The sequence below is a fragment of the Rhinolophus hipposideros genome, assembly GCF_964194185.1.
Source record: "Rhinolophus hipposideros genome assembly, chromosome: 19".
NCBI classification, from domain to species: Eukaryota; Metazoa; Chordata; class Mammalia; order Chiroptera; family Rhinolophidae; genus Rhinolophus; species Rhinolophus hipposideros.
Genome location: NC_138065.1, coordinates 46,072,346 through 46,092,240, shown reverse-complemented (window position 1 = coordinate 46,092,240; position 19,895 = coordinate 46,072,346). Strand labels below are relative to the sequence as shown.

At 46.6% G+C, this 19,895-nt stretch overlaps 1 protein-coding gene across 2 annotated transcripts in view; it reads right to left on the bottom strand.

The window, feature by feature from the left end:
* Positions 1–19,895, bottom strand: part of ASTN1 (astrotactin 1) — a 288,385-nt gene that overhangs the window by 137,133 nt on the left and 131,357 nt on the right. The window contains exons 3-8 of one of the 2 annotated variants that reach the window (XM_081024738.1): positions 16,247–16,640; positions 14,603–14,749; positions 13,395–13,502; positions 8,775–8,924; positions 7,599–7,790; positions 205–289 (exon numbers count right to left, since the gene is read on the bottom strand). In XM_081024738.1, coding sequence (XP_080880864.1) covers positions 205–289; positions 7,599–7,790; positions 8,775–8,924; positions 13,395–13,502; positions 14,603–14,749; positions 16,247–16,640 — 1,076 coding nt within the window. The remainder of the gene's footprint in view (positions 1–204; positions 290–7,598; positions 7,791–8,774; positions 8,925–13,394; positions 13,503–14,602; positions 14,750–16,246; positions 16,641–19,895) is intronic. The other variant, XM_081024737.1, reaches the window with a different exon arrangement.

The following is a 19,895-nucleotide window of genomic DNA, read 5'->3' as shown; positions in this document are numbered from 1 at the left end:
AACTCGTAAATGGAGAAAAAGTTGATATGGACGTCACTGGGACGGTATAAATATGGAAATGCAGTGTGACATTTTTACCCACTCGCTGTTCAGAATATAACCGCGCTTTAAGCTCTATTTCCCTACGTGCAGTTGCTCCACGTCACGCCTGTGTGATGGAGTGGTGACATCTGGGAACAGCTAACGTGCCATCCCCTCACTTACCCCTGGTTTGTCCCCCATTCATTCCGAATGCAAAGATGCTTGTGTACTGGATCCTTCATGTAACCTTCATAGCAGAGGCATTCCCCTTAGAGGAAGGGTTAAGGAGGGAGAAAAAGAAACATAAAGGAATTGATTAACATGTCTGTGTTTGGGAAAATGAATAGGAAGAGGTCAGATTGAACTCAGACTCTAATAGTGGCACGATGAGATAATAAGTCCCATCATGCCATATAGTTCCGTTTCTACCACCCACACAACTGAACACACACCACCAATCTCTCCGTTTTCCACTACGTGACAATTTTCACTAGTAGAGAAATCTAACATTTACAGAGCACCTATTGTATGTGCTCTATAAGCACAAAGACCAAAAACTCTTTGAGCAAAGGAACCTTTTCATCTCTATTTCCTTGGTGCCCAATATATTGCAAGGCACATAGTAGGTGATCAATAAATGTTTAAAGACCGCATGAGTGAATTCTTTCATCAAATATTTCTAAGAATCTTGAAAAGCGGGTATTATTAGTTATGCTATGCTGATGGAGGAACTGAGGCTCGGGAAAATTAAGGAATCTGGAGACAGCTTGTAAATGGCAGCGCTAATACTTGAATCTATGTCTGTCTGCCTCCAAACTATTTTTTCCCACCATGCCAAGCTGCTAGCCCACTGAACAACTATTATGGAAGAAACCTCTTGTACTAATTACGGTTTTATAGGAACTCTGGGCTTTAGTTTTACAGTTTTAGTTGAAGTTAAAATGGCTAATCATCTTGGTGCTGGTAAACAGAAGGATCCCCGACAATTCTACATTTGTTTAGAATATTATTATGCTGCCTAATCATCAGTTACTCCATTATTACACCAAGAGGTCCACAACCCCTCTGAAATTGTATGAAACTCTGTATATGCATGTATGTACATCTTTCCACAGCAGGCTTGCAAAACATTCACCCAATTTACAAGTAAATCTAAGACCCCCATTGCTCTACTCAGTACCGATCTTGAAGAAAATTGTTGCTGCTTCTTTGTATTAATAATGCCTTATACAAGCCTATGAATCCCTACCCCACTGAATCTGGTTCCACTAAAACACTCATGTTAACTCTTTCACTGGCTGGTTATTTAATTTGTAGGGTGAGACTTCCTGAAATTTGTAAATAGCAAAGGTGCCATACCCTAAGGAGACAGGGGGCATACAGTTTCTTTATCTCCCTAGCAAGAGACACTTAGAAAGGCTATAAATAGAATAATAGCTTTGAGTGAGTGCTATTTTCTTTTTTCAAAGACAAAAACCAATACAAATGAAGTGAAGGGGCCGCACGGTTATGAGGGAACAGGTTAGGCGGGCTCTGAGCAAGGAGTCGTTTAAAGGATCTTCGCTCAACCATTCATTTCAAGATGGACCCATAAGCCACTGTCCACCGGGGCCTTATACCAGAGAATACTCATCGTCTTCCCCACACTTGATCAAGGCTCTGGGGAGTGGAGTGAAAATGAGTAACTTCTTACTTTGTGGGGGACCCACAGAGTGTATCGGGTCAGTGTTTTCTCTCCTGTATGGCAAACACAGGCTTCCCACATGGATAGGACTCACGATAGGCTCAAATGTACGAGTGTCAGCGGTGTTGAGCTGTACATAGGAATGGTTGGGGAGCCGAGTAGAACACAAGAAAGCACAGCTGGAAATTAGGTAGTTGACGATAGGCTTTCAGAAGAAGGCTGTTTCTCTTAAGTCCAAAGAAAGCATGGACTCTGGACTATAAGTTACGCAAGGGCGAGGACAGGTTAGCTTTATTCCCCCACACGAGTAGGCCTTTTGTAAATACTGTGTAAGGGAAAATAACTAAATTAATTAGTTTGCCCTAAATTTATACATAACGCCACCACCACTCCACTCCAAGAAGCAGCTGTCTAAGCCGGTTAATGAGTCAAGGGTCCAGCTCTGTTTCTCCCTGAAGGAGGTCATTTCCCAATTGTCCTTGTGGACATTAGACATGAGGTGATATTAAAAACAAACAAACCAAAAAAAGGAAGTAACTTCAAGAGGTTGTCAAACCCATTACTGTGACTCAGAATGGCCTTGGCTGGACGCTGTGCCTAGAATTAAGGATTGACAAAACAGGGAGTCCTTCCTGTACACTTGATATCCAGTTACTACAAAACGTGTAAGAATAAATGCAGTAACAATTCAGACCTCAAGCAGAGCCTGATTTTCCTAATGATGCCAATACCCACCATTTGGAGGGCAAATTTACCTTTGTCAAATCGCCTTCATTATCTCCTTACGAGGTTTCCATCACTCATTACTCTGTGGGGACACTGCTGACAACAGATAAAGCTTTCCTCCATACAATGTCATAGGCAGCTCAAAGCCAGAGCAACAGAGAAATGTTCAAGCCTATCAGGCTAGAGTTTGAGGGGATCCAAAATGTGCCTCTCAAATGATCCTCATTTCCGGAACCCACCAAACTTTCCTCCTCTGTATTTCTCCTCGAAACTAGTTTGGCCATCTACGTAAAAAGGAGTTCAGACTTGATGACAGTCACTATGGCAACCCTATGCTAAATCTTGACTTTCAGAGGGGTTTCGTGCAAACACAGGATCCGACTGTTAGCTGTGAATTTTAAAGACCCCACAAGGCTGTTGGATGCCCTCCTAACTAAAAGTGTTACAGTCTCTGCATCTGTTGTGACAGATGGCAGGGAACACATGATATGCTGACTTGGTGGCAGTGTTCATAGGGTCCAATGGAAAGATGTGCCCTGGCCATGGAAAAGTGCCCAACCAGGACGGAGTGTGCCCTGCAGAAGGCACTCACAGGCAACCACCTGCCAAAGAGGGGAAGCCCATTGCGAGGTGATACCTACAGCCTAGAGATGGCTACACTGATCTGTGTGTGGTACCCCACAGGCAGAGACCTGGAGGGACCTTGTAGGATGGACAGCCCATTGGGTCATTTCTCATTCTGCAGATGAAGGACTGGGGTACACATCTCATGGAAGGATTAAAGAAAGACCTTGGAGCTAGGGTTCCTCAGACTTGACTGGGCTTGCAAGTTCTCTGTGAGGTAAATGCAGATAAAGGCCGACAGCCCTGAGTCACCTCTATCCTTCACGTAGCTGTTGGCTTTCATTAAATGGAACTGGGTGTGCCTCATCTAAAAATGGAAATCTTTGCAAGACATCTGGACTTGGGTAATATCTAATTGCCTGGTCTCGTCCCCTCTGGAGACATCAGGCAAAAGGCAGGCCCAGACTCAAACAGCCCCACATGACTCTGGGAGGGCAGACAGAGGGAAATATTCCAAAAGTACATCCTGAAGGAAGGTGCTTTAATTGAGCCACAAAAAAGAGTTTGGAATGGGCAGACCATCCAGGTGGCAGGGACAAAATGGGAGCTGCGTTGTCCTGCCAAATTGTGTTCAAAAAATTAGGGAAAGCTAGAGAGAGTGGGGCAGTGGTTCAGAGCACGGAATGGGGAGGAGGGCTACATTGAGTCTGGAAAACTGGTCCAATGTCCCTCTCCAAATTTTATACATTTCTCATGGTTGGGACTAGATAATGGGAAGATCTGGGACTAAGGGAATTTTGGTGTTCTTGGGTGGTGATTAGAACTTGATTTAGCTTGGTCGTCCATGCGCCTCGCAGACGCATAAAGTCTACGTATCCTGAACATGGAATGAGGGTCTGTGCCAAGATTGGTGGGAGCTGTGAAATTAAGCAGGTGTTTGAAGCCTCCACAGCTGCCCTCATGGCAGAGCAAAGGCCAGGGATGGAGTGGAAAGAGAAGTCGCCAAAACCAGTTAGTCTGCGTTGCCATAAAAAAACAAACAGACATACCACCACCATGAAAACCCTTAGAAAGTACAGGAAAAGTCAACCTCGGGCTGGATTCAGCTGGGCATTAAGCTGTACAACCTCAATGGTCTGCTGCTAGCCTGACTCGACCAGAGACACACCTGGATTCCAAACCTGGGAGGCTCTGGGAGAGAACGTCAGTGTGCGGTGGACAAAGCGCTTCCGGGCATTGAGCTAAGAGCTTTAAGTACATTACATCCCTCCCAAATAGCATGTTGCTAGAATATAAAAGGGAGGCTGGAATGGAAAACAGATCAGCACATTACCTCCAGCTCAGGTTCTTCCATAGATGCCTGACACATCTTCAGAACGGCTATGTAACCGCCCTCTAATTGGTCTGGAGCAATATAAAGGGTCACATAACAATGCTTGTTCTTTCCCTATCCTTTTTCTCCTTCCTAGTATATTAGTTTTCTATAGCTTCCATTAAAAATATATATATCACAAACTTAGTGGTTTAAAGCAACATAAATTTGTTATCTTATAGTTCGGTAGGTCAGAAGTCTGACCTGAGTCTCCCTGGGCTAAAATCAAGGCGTCTACATTCCTTTCTGGAAGCTTGAGGAAAGAGGATGTTGCCTTGCCTTTTCCACCTTTGGAGGTTGCCCACATTCTTTGGTTGTGCCCATTCCCTCCATCTTCAAAGCCAGCGATGGCTGATGGAATCCTCTACCATATCACTCTGGCCTCCTCTTCTGCCTCCTTCTTTCCCTTTTAAGGACCCCTGTGATTACAATGAGCCCACCTGGTTAATCCAGGATACTTTTGTTATTCTTAAGCCAGCTGTTCAGCGACCTTAATTCCACCCATAACTTTAACTCATCGTTTCCATGTAACACGACATATTCACGAGTTCTGGGGATTGAGACATGGACATCTCCGGGGCCTCATTATTCTGCCTACCACACCTGGTATTCTGGAGTACTGTGCAGGTGATGAGTACATACACGCTTAACTGTGGAATACTTCGGAAGGATGCCTGAGGAAAATTCCAGAGCCCAGAGGTTGCTCCTTTGCAGTGACTGAGCACCTCTTTGTGTGTTTGTTTGTGTGTGTATCAGAAAGTATACACGTGTACTTGCACAGTTCCACACATCCATATGGGCAGACCCCTCAGCGTGGCTGGGAAAGCACATGTCCCAACACTATGACATTTCCAAGTGAGTTCGCTAGAGGAATGCAAAAATAACATCAACTTGATTTGCAGCCAATTCCCACACTCAGCTCTTTGGAGAAAGGCTCTAGGATGGAGTGTGGGAGGCGATAAAGTTTCTTACTGATGAGCGTGTGGGATGACCACATCATCCCATGTGCAGAGAAAGAAGCAGGGCAGGAAGGGGGAGGGTTTCCAATTCCAGCATTCATGAAAACAAAAGTCTCTGCAGCACCATTTCCCAGCTGCTACCCCACAATGAAGATGTCATACCTCAGTCCTGTTGAGGGGTTTGGGTTCTTACTTCAAGTCTCCCTCCATGGCTTTCCAGTTGGAAATTCATTAATTGTCACAATAGTGGGAAGCCACTATCAGGGGAGGGGCTTCCCAAAGTCATTTTCAGCAAGGACTGGAAATGAGACACATGGGAGGGACTGAAGGTGTGATGGGGGTTTCAGTGTGGACAAGCAGCGTCCTGAGCTTCTGCCTCAGAAAGCAGTGATGGTTGCTTAAATGGTTGGGAATTACAAATCGGTTAGATCCGACACGTCTGGGGAAATTGAACAACGCTTTAAAATCCCACCTCTGCTCTGATTTCATGATGGAGAGAACACAGGTTCTGCCTAGGAGAGCTGTGGGACTTCAGGCAAGTCATGTAACTTCTTGGGAAATCTGAACATTGATGTCAAATCAGGAGACAGTTTATCTCTAAGATCCCCCCAAGGTGAAAACACCAGTCCCTTATTTCCACATGTAATTAAAAGTGCTTCCTGATCTTTAAAACCTCAGTAGCAGCTCCCAAGACGCTCCGGGGATCACGCTTCTCTTGGAAGTGAGTTTCACAAGTCAGACGGTCCCAGGGTCTCATAATGCAAGTCAGCGGGGGGACCAGAGACTAGCTCAGATGCATGAAGAGGCCCCACCTATAAGATGAGCTCTTTTTCCTTTCTCCTGAGCATACTGGTTTTGGGCATAGCGCAGAGCCCATCTGTTTGGTTTGGTGTTTGCCTGACAGTGTGGGAGGAGCAGCAAGTAAGCGCAGTCTTAGACATCAGATGTTTAAAATGCTGTACTTTCTCCTCCATATGGGGGCCTAGAATCCCTGTGTTGGGCCCACGTAAAAACTTTTAGACCTAAGACGGTGAACTTTAGATGAGATGGTGACCTACTCCCCTAAAGAGATACAGTAACAAACTATAACGGAAGTAAGGGCTCTCTACTAATGTCCCTGCACCCCAGCACCTAAAAAGTATGCCTCTGTGTGTGTGTGTGTGTGTGTGTGTGTGTGTGTGTATGTGTGTGTGTGTGTGTGTGTGTGTGGCATTGAGGGACTGGAGGAACTGGCCCCTGACTCCAGCAACAAGTCACTTAAGGGTCTTAGATATCACTAATATCTCTTCCCTTTGTTTTAAGGCATCAAACTACATCTCCGGGAAGGAGCTATCTGTGGTACTGAAATCTACCGGTAACATCTTCCTAAAGACTACTGCAGATGAACCCCTTCTACAGTGACAGTGCAAAGTAACCTGGGATGAGGGCTCCACTCCTGGGTATCCTGGAGCCGGGGGAGCACTGTGCATACGGTGTCTGAATGTGGACCCTCTCTTTGAGAAGCCCCAGCCCCATTTGATAATATAACAGCGGGAACGATATCTACACCATTTGGCCTAGGAATCTCGCTTCTGAGATTTAGCTGAACAAAATAACTTCCAATGTGTCCTGCATTTATGTGGAAAGACATTCATTTTAGTAGTATGTGTAAAAGTTAAAAACTTAAAGCATCCTAAATGTCAAATAATAGGGGAATTATTTAAATGAGCTATAATATACGCATACAATGGAATACCAAATGGCCATTAAAATTATGCCATTGAGGATTATTTAACAGTGCCGGAAAACTCTCACGGTAGAATAAATGGGAAAAAAATCGAGAAAACTCTACTAGACTTAGTATGCTTGCAAGCCTCTAACAATCATACATAAATAAAAGATTGGAAGGGAGGACACTACAATTTTAAAAGGACTTCTGCCAGAGATAGAATCATAGATGATTATTATTTTCTTCTATAAGCTTTTTCAGACTTTCCAACTTTTCTACCGTGAACATGCATACAGAGTCTAGCCCCAGGAGCTGACATCCCCTGGCTGGATGGCAAATGGGCAGTGACAGTCAACCTAAACTGCTCTGTCTGGTGTGGGGTTACCGTTAGGATACTTCCAAGCCTTCTGCCAAAAGAGGACCTCACATTTCAAGCCAACATGCTAAGGGGTCCAGCCACGCTGGCAGCTTGCATGGCCTAGGCACCCAATCACAATGGCACCATCAGAAAGGATGGCTTGGGTTTCGAGGGGAATTGCAAGAGGCATGAACTCTGACAGTTACCCGCTGCCCGGTGCTCCCGCCTACCAGTTTCGGGGTCACATTGGTGTTCGCAGGGGTCCAGGAGCCGCCGAGCACAGAGGTCCATGGCCCAGGGCCCGCTGGAGTTCTGCTGAGAGAACAGCAGCACTTGGGCAGGGTTCAGCCAATCGCTGGCGTCCAGCTGGCTCCCCTCCAGCAAGATGAAGCGGCTCCCTGCAGGGGGCGAGAGAGGAGGCGTGCCCGTGTATGTGTGCACACACGCTCTCTGGCACACATGTGCACACACACGTTACTGAAGATGGAGTAAGGGGAGCTCTGCAGATTAGCGCGAACCCAAGGTTATCCCTCCTACCAGTCATAAGCCGCCTGTCATAAGCCCCCAAGATGGAGGCTCAGGTACCTCCTGGACCTCCCGCCATGTCGTCCCTGCCACAGTGCCCCATCCTGCCTCTACCAGGGTGGACCTAAGGGATACAGAGACAGAGCAGCTCTGTGAGGGCCATGGCACGGCCCTATGAGAACCAGCCACAGGCATTGACACTCATCCAATCACAAGGACCTGCTCCCCGTCTTCACTTGCCGTGAAATAACACCAGGGACAGTCCCCTCTTGTTTCCAGCCTTACAGTAAGCAAGAGAAGAGACACAACTAACAAGTCAATTACCTAGGTGCTCTGAGCCTAACTCAGGGACTCTCAGGACCTACGTTACTCCCTCATTACCTTGGGGTACCCTTGGATGCAAGTACATTATTGCTATGGGGTTCTAGGCTCAGAGCAAGTTACTGCAATCAGGAATTTCTCACCTGGGCATACCTAACCAAAGCATGGCTGATCTTTAAACACCTCCACGACTCCACTTAGCTTTTCCCCTCTCGAACGCTTCAAGAATCTTCCTGTCTACCTACCTGGATCCAGTCTGCTCTACAAAAATGGGGCTTATTGAAAAACAAATAGGAATGGGAAATGGGAGTGGGCATAAAGAAGAGGAGGTGATCTGTTCAGCTTTTTTTTTTTTTTTTCACCTGCTTTCTGATTTCATCTGTGGACAATCCAAGTTTGTCCTAAGCCTGACTGATCTGGGTTTCTTTCTTCCTCACTTACAGTAATAGGTTGACCCTTGACTTCTCTATATCTTCCTTGCCCACCCTGGCACCTTTCTCTTTGGGGAGGAAAAAGCGTCTCCGAAGTGGGCTTACCATCAGCGATCAGGTGCTCGGGGACGTGCAGGGTGATTTTGACAACGAGAGGGCAGCTGACGTGAGAGGAGCACACCAGGCCGATCACACAGCTGGTGATGCTGATCAATGTCAAGGTGGTCTTATTCACAGGACTTCGGGGAGAACCCACTGGAAACAAGACAAAAGCAAGACATGTGGTGGTAAAAATCTTGGCAGTGAGAGGTCGCCGTGGCCGTTGGCTGCCCAGCCTAGCAAACGGGGTCAGTTGGCAAACCTAGTCCAGACGAGAAATGCGTGCAGCTGCATGACCTCAGTGACCTTCATCCTCACACAACGCCACGTCATTGGCTGGAATCAGAGGGGACTTGACCAACTGGTGGCCCTCAGGGTCAACAATGGTCAGAGGTGCAAGTCATCTGCAGTCTCCCCGGGCCAAGTTCACAAGAGAAGTAGTAAAGGAGGGCTTTGCCCCGCTGTGCTCTCCTGGCTGTGCTCCGCCCTCTTGCCCAAGGGTGGCAGGCAAGTTGTAACGCTACATTTGAACTCCCTGCACTTCCCATCACTTTTTACAGAAGACGCTCTTACAAACCAACCCCTCCACTCCTGGACTCAAACTTCTCCCCGGGAAGCTTCAGAGCTCAAGGAGCTTGCACCTACTATATGGGTGGGAGTTCTACAGGTGACTCTTAACTCTGTAAGGCTGGGAGAAGGAACATGAGGAAAGTCTGCTCTGTACGAGCAGAGGATGTTTTTGCACCAGCAGGCTCTCCCCTGCAGTCATTGGGGTAAGGTCATAAATGGAAGCTTAGTGCGCAAACAGCTGGGGAAGAAGAAACACTCCCAGGGAGTGCGGACAGGGAACGGAAGGGAGGGCTGTTCGCTAAGTTTTTTGTTTGTTTGTTTTTGATGGAGAGGATTTTCACATAAAGGCAGGGAAAGTAAGAAAGTTAAGTTGCCAACAAAATGTGTGGGTCCTTTGGAGTTTTCTTATGGTCTATGTTGATATTTTGTATTGATACAAATAAAAGGCATCTATTATGTCCGACCATGTGCTAAGTGTTTTCACACACATTTTTAAAAATTGTAATACTTGCTCCCTTACAATAAATCTATGAGTCCGTACAGGAGCTACCCACTTTCCAGGTAAGGACAATAGGTTTGAGGAGATGAAGCTCAGAGTGGTAGTTACCACTTACGAAGTGTAATTATGTGTCAGGCACCAGTGCCCAGGGTTTTACGGCTCATGTCATTTGAGGATGACCACAATCTGACGAGGCAGCTCCCTCAGAGGAACAGTGAGTTAGAAAGGAGCTAGGGAAAGTGCAAGGTCCAGTAGCTGCTGGGAATGTAGCCGGGATCAAACCCAAGTGCAGCTGAGAATACAGCCCCGACCATAGCCCAGTGGAGCCTTTGGAACTGCTGTTCTCAGGAACACAGGGAAGGATTTGGCCCAGGGCTGCACCCGTTGCTTATGGGAACAGGATCCCTGAGTGGGTGAGCTGAAGTAGCTGAGAAGGAGAGACTCCAGGGTGGCCGGCAGTGCCTGGATCCTCCGTCCCTTGCTACCTGGAGATATTCTACTCATGTTAGTATCCTTTCCGTATAGAGTCTGTTTCCCCACACTTATAAATTTCTACTCCAGACCAGGCCTGAGCAGATCTGCTACGACAGTGTCCCTTAGGCACTCCAGGGCAAATCCAGAATGGCACTCTCCACCTTCCTGCAAACCCTGCTCACCTCCTCTCTCCACTGCCCAGCAAACAGCACTGTCATTTCTTCGGCTTCTCAAGTCCCAATACTCCATCGTGTCTAACTCGTCCCTCTTTCGCAAAGCCATACTCTCCCCACCACCAATGCCATTAAATCCTTTTTCGTTTTGTGCCCAGACTTCTTCTCTTGCCTCCATTCTCTCCATCCTTACCTGTGCTTATCATCTCACACCTGGACTATGGCACTATCCATCCACCCGGGTTCCCTGCCTAAATCTCCTCCACTCTCATCTATCCTCCACACTGTTCTAGAGGGACCCATCACAAAGCAGAGCGGGCAAGAGCAATGTTCTTTAAAAGCCTTCAATGACTCCAGCTGAATGTGTTGGGTCCACATCCTTCAGTCAACGTCATGTATTTTCTCCTGACCTTCCAGTTATTTCCTAAACAGACCACAAACCTGCACCATAAGCTCATTCTTCGTAAACTATCCACTGCTCTCTGGCCAGACCATTATTGTTTATGTCTCTGTGACTTTGCACGTATTATCTCCTCCTCCACAGGACACCATTTTGTCACCTTGTCAGCCTGGTATACACCTACTCTTCAAGTCTCAGCTCAAACAACATCTCCCTATAAACACTTCCCTGAAGCCTTTAAGAACCGATTCTCACTCTTCCCTTGCAATTCCTGTAGCCCTCGGCGCACCTGCGGTCATAGCTCTTATCACACAACATTGTCACTGTTTACAGACCCTTGCCACTGTTCTCACGTGATTTCAGTAACTTGCTCCTCATCTACTCGTCTCTCTAGTACTTCTGCCTCATCAACCCGTCCTCCAGTCTCTCTACCTGGCTTCAAAATTTCCCGTGGTTCCCTACGACCTGCAGAACCAAATGCAAACGGTGATGTGGCACATGTATGGTCCTTTGGTAGCTAGACTGTTTCCCATCCATATTATCCCTGTGTGCCTATTATATTTGTCTCGGAATACAGCTGCCATATTAAACCACTTGTACTTGCTTGAAAATACTATGCTCTTTTGTGCCTCCAAGGCTTTTTATACGCTATTTTCCTCTCCTGGAATGCCCTTACCCTAGGTTTTCCTTTCTCAATGAATTCTTTATGTTATATATAACCCAAGTCTAACTATGTTCTCCTTTTTGGCCTCCTATTGCTGCCCGGTAGAATTAACTGTTCTCTCTTCTGAGTATGTTTTTTACTTTATTTATATTATTAAATTAAGCCTTATCATTGTGCCTTGATTTCCTGTTTCTCCCACCTATCACAAAGCCTGATCCATGGCAGGTGAGTTACAAAATTTACTGCTGGCTGACTGATGTATCCAGTTCGATTCAACAAACACAAGCATCTATTATACAAGCAAAATCTTCCGCTTTGGAAAAATAAATTTGACATGCCCATCCCTAAGAAGCTTACAGTCTAGTTAACAGCAATAAACAGTTGATGTACTAGGAGAGCCGGGTACTTAAAAGAAACAGTTTTATGCTGCAAAGAAACTCATTCTGATTCATTGCTACGAAATTTTCTTAAACAGGCTTTTATTCAAGCAGCACACACCCTGCTTTGGTGCGGCCTAGGCTGGATGGGCCTGGGTTGCCTATTTGCTGTATATGAATATGTAACAAGGAGCAGAGGATCCACGTTTTCACCTCGGGGGTGCTGGGGCATCAGACATTAAGTGGCCCAGAGCCCCGCTGATCTCTTTGCTGACAGCAGCATAGCCTACAGAAGCTGGAATTGAGGAATTAAAAGGGGTCCTTGCAAGTTCTGGGAAGCATGTCTTTAGCATGAAAGGAACTGAAGTGGAGGTAGTAAAGGGCCAACATGTAGGTGTCTTTTGGGGGTAATTGCTTGATTACTGGTTGGGGAAAACGCTAGTGGCTGTAACACAAGGTGATGCCACTGAAATATCCTCCAACGTATCTCAAGGGGCCTCTGTCCACAAATCTTTAAGACGGAGTGCTGTAGAAACCTGACACTACATCGTGGAGAGTTTAATAGCAACAGCAGTAGGGATTTCATCGTGCTTTGCCAATCACCGAAAAAGCACGTTTTAATACAATTTAATCCTGATAGTAGCTCTATGTGTGAGATATTGTTAACCCATTTAATATGTGAGAAAACTGAGGCTCAGAGAAGTTGCTGTACTTGTCCAATACCACACAGTACATAAATGGTGAAGCTGATTGGTGCTGGAAACCAGGTCTCCCTCCGTGATAATGATACCAGCAAGTCATAGGAAGTGGCAGCCACAATTGCAGTGGTTGTACCTGAAGCCACTGAACAACAAGGTGGAGTGGCACAGACGGAGGCTGCATGGAGAGACAACTCTATCAGCACCAAGCAAAATGAATGAAGTAATCTGGACCGAGTCAGGAGAAAGGAAAAAACTTGGAAGCTTGGGCTCCGCTGTTTCTACCAGGAGGGGATGAAAGATCAAATACCCTTACCCACACTTCTCAGGCTAGAGATTATTCCTCAGTTACCCCGCCCCCCAATCCCTGCCTCTCCGAACCCCAAGGCCAGTGTTGACGGCTAGGCAACGGTACATATCCTGTCCATTTTTTCACATATAACATACTGTATCAACTTTATTTCCTGTGTCTAAAGAGCAAAATATGACCCCTGAGGCTTCCAGAAGGAATCGAGAGTCTTCTGACCAAGAAATAGCCTTTCAAACAACTTGGAAACCTGTTTGAGAGTGCCATTATCTGGGAGAGATGATTCTCTGAAACGTCTCACTCTAGGCTCTTCTTTCTTCCTTAGGAAGGAACACCAACTGTGGTCCCAGAATCCTTCCCAGAGAAACTGGCTTTGGTCCACAGAGCCCTCAGCCTGACCAGCCCCGGTGCAGCCCTCTCCCCAGAGCCCCGTTCACCCCACTCTGCCCCTCCATCCTTCCTACCTCTACTGCGTCTCCGGCTCCGTGAGGGGTCTGTGTAGAAGGTAAGCTGGGGGTCATTTTCTGCCTCTGTGCCAGAATCCCCCTCGGGGTTCAGGAAGGCGGAGCCAGCTGTAATGAACAGGAGAGCAGCAAAGATCTTGAATTGTGTCTGCATGACACCAATTCATTGCACAAGTTCAAGGGAAAATCAGTAAAAATGAGAGCAGGTTGGCTGACGATCGGGGAGGAGTAGCGACAGGGATTAGAGCTTCCTGATTGTACACAGATTTATCGGAGATGGGGACCTTTACATGACAGCAATCACTAGAGCCCTACTCCACCCAGCCCATGTCCCCACTGAGGAGAGCCGTTCCTGACAGCTGTCGGCCAGAAAGGTTATTCACGGATGGCGGTTGGAAGAAGAAAGAGAAACTCCCCTCATTACAAGTCATGATTCTGGTTGATGAAACTGGAATTGTATCTTAAGGGGCATATGTTTACGTCTTAATATCTATAGGATATTATGTTCCTGGTATTTTTTGTTTGTTTGTTTTTTGTTTGTTTGTTTGTTTTCTTGGTTCTCGAATTAACACATATTCAATGTGAAAAAGAGAGAAAAAATAAAGAAAATACATAAAAATGTGTAAAGGGAACAATGCTGATATCCCTCTAAATCCTTTAGGTCAGAGGTAAACTGTTATTTGATGTATATACTGTCCCTCTTTGTCTGATACAAAAACAGATCAACGTTTTTTTTAATCTCCCCTTACAAATGGCATTCTGGGGCACCTTCCATTTTACAACCTCATGTTTTCCATTTAATAGATGGGCGGGCAACTTTCCATACTCACAAATATAGATCCATATTATCATCATAAATGGCTGCCTGCTGAGCCACTAGATAGTGGACACATGTGCAGGTCATTAAACAGTTCCCTACTGATGGACACTGAAGCCAGTTCCGATTTTTATCTCCTTTAAACAGTGCAATGAATGGCCTTTTAAACACATCTTTGCACATTTGTCCCATTTATTGCCTAAGGAGAAGTCCTTGCTGATGAAATTCCTTAGTCACGAGGTCTGTTGCATAGTTAAGTTTTTAGGTGACACTCAACATGCCTCCAGAAAGATTGTGCCAAAATACACATGCTTGGAGATCGAGGCCCAACCCTTGTCCTCCATTAATACGAAAGAATCCACCGCCCGCCCTAACGTCAGAAAATGGGCACCTCTGGCTTTGTTGTTGATGCGCTTCCTCTGGCTGCTGGAGGTGTGAGAGAGCAGAGTAGCTTGTTGGTGGTTGGAGTCCACAGGGCTGGTGGCGATGATGTTATCTTTGTACTTGTTCATCAGGGACAGCTTGGCATTGTCACTCCCTGGATAAGAAAAAGTCAAGGCAAAACGTTGGAGAGAAAAGGTCAGAAGAACGCGAGAGCAAGGAAATCGGCATGAACCCAATAAACGGAGTTTCACAGAATTAAAATAGGGGACCTTTAAAGGGAAAACCGGGCAGAGACTGAAACACTTGGGTTCCTAGGGGGCCACAAGGTTACGAGAGGGGCGACGTGAGAATGATGACAACTGAAAATCCAGTCCAACTAATTCTGCATTCATAGGTTCACCCCGTGTGGCCCTTTGGCTGGATACAGACTGAAGAGTGCTTTCGATTGGTCAGCATGGAGTTTTAAAAGAATTTGAATTGGAGTGCATTCGGGCAGAACATGTCCTCCTTCTTTCCCCATCGTCTGCACTGGTCCCTGTCGCCGGACATCCAGCTAGTTCCCATACTCATGCTATCTGCCGGCTCCCTGAATGCACCTGAGTTTGTAACCCCTGAGAGTCATATGGCTACTTTGTGGGCTTAGCACTATGCCAGGTGCTACGGGGGACATGAAATATTGGTCCCCCATTCTCAAGGAGTCCTCAGATTTTAATTTTAGTAGGAAGTGGCCACTCAGATAGGCTCTCTTCCAGGTAACCAGCAGCATGGAGACCTCTAGGATGTGATTCCCTCTTTTCAAGCCCCACTGAAAATCCATAGCAGTATTCAGTATCCAAATGGCTTCTTCAAAGATAACTGAGCAGTTCTTTGAAGGACCATTGTCTTGGGGTATTATTTTGGGGGAGCTGGTGGTTTATAGATGGGAAGGGCAGGGAGAGAGAGACAGAGACAGAGAGAGAGAGAGAGAGAGAGAGAGAGAGAGAGAGAGAAAGTGGGCTACTGTTAAACAAAAGTACAGTTTGTTGTACATTTTGTTGACCCTGGTCTTGTTCAGCCGACCAGGTCCAAGTTCCTTCCACCCAGTGTCACAGATACACAAGGCATCTGAGGTCAGACAGCCTGATTGCATTCCTTCATTTTCATTGAAGAAGCGTATCCCTTGCAAAGACCAGAGGCATGAGCAAGACAACACAGCTAACGCCCCGCCCCAGGCCAGAGTCTCGAGTCATAGAAAAGAACAGACACTTCTATCCCCTCCATTTCAATGGAAAATTAAATTGCCTAAGCAAGCACAGTATATACAAAAATGTCATACACACATGTTGATCTTTCTTGCTATCTTATTTCCCTAAGGATGGCTCGCTACATACAAAAAAGGCTCTCTCTAACCCACTCTTGTGTTGAATGCAAAAGGATCTTTGCTTCCAATGCAAAGCGGGAGTGGAGAGGGACGTAACTGACACTCGTGCTGCTAATTTCCTATATTAGAAAACAGCTCCCATCATCTTAGGAGAAAGCTAACGCTTCTTGCCCACCTGGGAAAGGGCCCTGGCACATCCCATTCTGGACGACGGCAGCCAGCCATAGAATTAGCCAACGGCTATTCCCTCCCCACTCCCCACTCCCCCGCAGCAAGGAACAAATGGCCCACCTGGTGTGAGGTCCATCCCTGCCTTCTCATTGCAGCCCTGCAGGGAGTCCAGGGTGCGAGTGACCTGGCTGGCAAAGTCCTCCCCTCCGTTCATGCACTCCCTCTGCAGATGGTGGCGCAGGTCAGTGATGTCGTACTCGTAGCCATCCAGGATGGGTGTCTCCCGAATGCTCAGGGTGCCGCTCGAGTTGTGGCCCTGCACGCGGGCATTGCGCAGACTTTCCCTGCCATGCCCACCGATCAGCACGGAAGGAATGTAATGAATCTCATTGGCGGCCTCGGCGCTGGCGCTCTTCTGGGGCTGGGGGACCCGGCGGCGCTTACACCAGCGGCGGCGCGTGTACAGGACCATGACCAGGCACAAGATGGACAGCAGCAGAGCAATCATGCCGCCCTGGAGAGAGAGGACAGCAGACGGACACAGGGAGAAGGTGAGCTCGTCCCACAGAGCTCTGCTACCACCACCATTTCCATTCATTCATTCATTCAGGTGCAGGAAGCACCGCTCAGCAGTAAAGGGGCAGTCGGCCATGATCTGTGTTTAAGATGAAAGAAAAAGGGACCTGGGGGTGACCAGTGCATCATTTCAAGTGATCTTACAGTTGCTTCTGGCTTAGCAAACAATTTGAAGAAGAAAGAAGTTCCTGTGCGTGTGTGTGTCTGTGTTTGGGGGTGTGTTATTGCAGTTGCAAAAACAAGAGAGAGAATTTGTTAAGGCAAACCCACTCCACGTAAAGCTACTTTCAGGCCAATTTTTACCAGCAGGACGGCATCCGCTTTCTTCCTCTCTCATATCTTAAAATCAATCACGTATAGATTCCAGCTCTGGCTCCACCAGTGATCAGGAAGATCTCTCAATTAGAAATCTCAGGCTCCTCATCTGCATGACGGAGAAGAGAGCACTTACGCCACAGGGTGGTGGTCAGGACTAAGTTAAGTAACTATGCAAAATGTCCAACAGAGTGTATCACATGGAATCGAGGCTGTCCTCAGCTTAGCCTTAAATATCTCCATCAAAGTTACTGCCCCCGCACGGGAAAACCATGGACCAATCCAGAGAAGTCTACATCCATCAGGAATTTACAACCACGTGTGTAGAGGAATCTCACATGTGACATGACTTGTGGGTCACCACTGCTTTAGGAGACAGCTTTGTCCCACCTACACTGTCCTGAGTGATGCCTCCGTTCTTGCTACACCTCTAGGGAGGAGTTGGAGACCTATGTCCTGGACTCAGGCTGGCGGGGAGTTTTCTTCTGAACCTTCTTGTGCTCCAAGACCATTCTCTGAAGCCATTACTTAAAAACCGAGACACCACTCAGTTTGTCAGAGGTGAGGAGGCAGTGCTCAGTGGGACTGAACATCTCACCTGGACGTCCACTCAAGACAGGGTTGGGAGCGAAGGCCTTGCAACTCTATTGCTAGAAGCACAGCGCTCAGCGGACATAAATCTCCCGTGTACAATCTGTATTCACTCCCTTTATTTTGGTCAATATCCCTCCAAACCTATTTCATTAGGTGAGGGTGTGCCAAATGGTTCTTCTTTCAACTGTGGACTTCAATCACTGCCACCCTAGCATATAAGCTAGAGATGAAAACCCCCTATTAATTCCCAGAGGCCACCCACACAAGGCTGGGTCAAGATTATTTCTGTCAACTCATTAAAGGGGACTTTTATCAGTCTCATAGTAATTACGTCTTGGATTTATAAAGTTCCTCTCTCTGTAAATCTTCCCATTTATCTTTCCTCTCCCACCATCACCACGTGCAAAGGAGCACACACGTGCACGCACATCCACACACACACACAGATGTTGCCACTTTCAAACAGGCAGCACAGAGGAGCTGACACAAGAAGCAACAGAGTCAGCTGTCAAGTGACAGGTCATGGCCGGTGGCTTGTTGGAGACATACACTGGCCTCCTGGTGTTCAAATTATTTCTTGTGTCGGTGGAACTCTTTCTCCTGGTGAAACCGCTCATGCACGTACAGAGAAAATGTAAATATGAAGCTGCTCAGGTCACAGCCAGAGCTATAGTCCAGAGAACCAAGTACTCCGGTCCTGGCACACTGCCGCCTCCCCTGCCATCTATTGTCCATTCTGGCAACCCTATGGACAGGCACACACAGCCGCTGGGATGCCTTGACGAGGCCACAGCCGGGCCCTCCACCATTTGGCTGAGAGTGAATGCTTGAGTCCAACCCAACAGTTTTTCGGCAGACCCTGTATCTGAGAGTCAGACGCACTCTCCTTTCCTTCACCCCAATTTAAACAATAGGTCATTACGCCACACGGAAAGAATAACTCCCCGAGTGAGAAAAGTTGTCAGACACTGCATTAGGCTACTGAGAGATAATTTTATTCCCTAAAGAGCTGGAAGAGTAGCATAAACATCCATCTCTGAGGAATGGTTTAAATGCCATCTTTCCTGCTTACACAGAGGTTTTTGGGAGTGTCTTCCACTCTTCTTCCCTAATTCTCCTTTCAGATGCTTATCACAGGGTTATGATAAGAACCAGGCCATAGGTTCTTTCTCCATATGACGCAGGAATAAAATGAGAACAGTTGTCTATTCTGGGCTTTTACTATGTATCTATCAAACATGTGTTCTGTTAGTTCTACACTTTGACCTCTAAGACGTACAGTTAAACTATTTTATTATTTTATATTTTCCCCATTTTGAAAAGGCTAAGGCTAAGGCGCAGCGACAAAACAAATCAAAACGAAACAAACACTTGCCCAGGTTGCACAGCATGTAAATAGGACTCAAATGGGACCAAATGACATCCCCTGCAGAGACTACATTCTTAACCACTAGGCTACAGTCACCCTGAATGAGCTTTGCTACTCACTGGAGACATACACACCCTGGTATCTATGTCACCAATTGGAAGAGGACAAAGGAGGAGAGTGTGGATGGTTCCACCTAGATCCACCCCTCACTTCTCATAAGAATCAGAGAAACTACGTAAAGCACACATCTAGCTGACAGTGGGTGAAAAGAGCCCTGTCATAAACGAAGGACCTATTACTAAGCACCCACGAAGTGTCCCAACCCAAGATGAATTGGTAGTGGAAAGACAACAACACTCACATTTCAAGGTCTCTGTGCCAAACTCAGACTGAACATCACACTTGAGTTACACGCCTGGAGGATACCATTAGGGCCTCCATTTAGTTGAATTTCAACAAAGAAATGTATGTTCTCGTTCAACTGTGAGACGCACTGAAAATCTCTAGACGCGGCCCTTCCTTTTCTGATGAAGAAACAAGGCCCAGAGAAACCCAGATCCTCCTCCTTCGCTACTCTTTTTCACGGCACCATTGTGTTCAGTTAACCTAAAATTCCCTGTACCACGTGTGGGCCTAGATGCTCATTAGGAATATTTTACGTCTAGTTTTTTAAAAACATTAATGACTTATCGGGAGCCAGAACACAAGTTTCCGTTTGGCTGAGCCGGTGGCTTTAGTATCTCTAATTTCGCTTTCGAGAAGCAATTTCTCTGTTTAGAGTCAATGACTCTTGAGGACCTCAACGTCTTCATAATCAGTTACCAGAAATGAGTTCTGGACATCACGGGAAAGAGCGCAGGCATATGGAAAAAGATTCTCAGCTAGTCAAGCTGTGGGATAGTTTCCTGCTTCTAT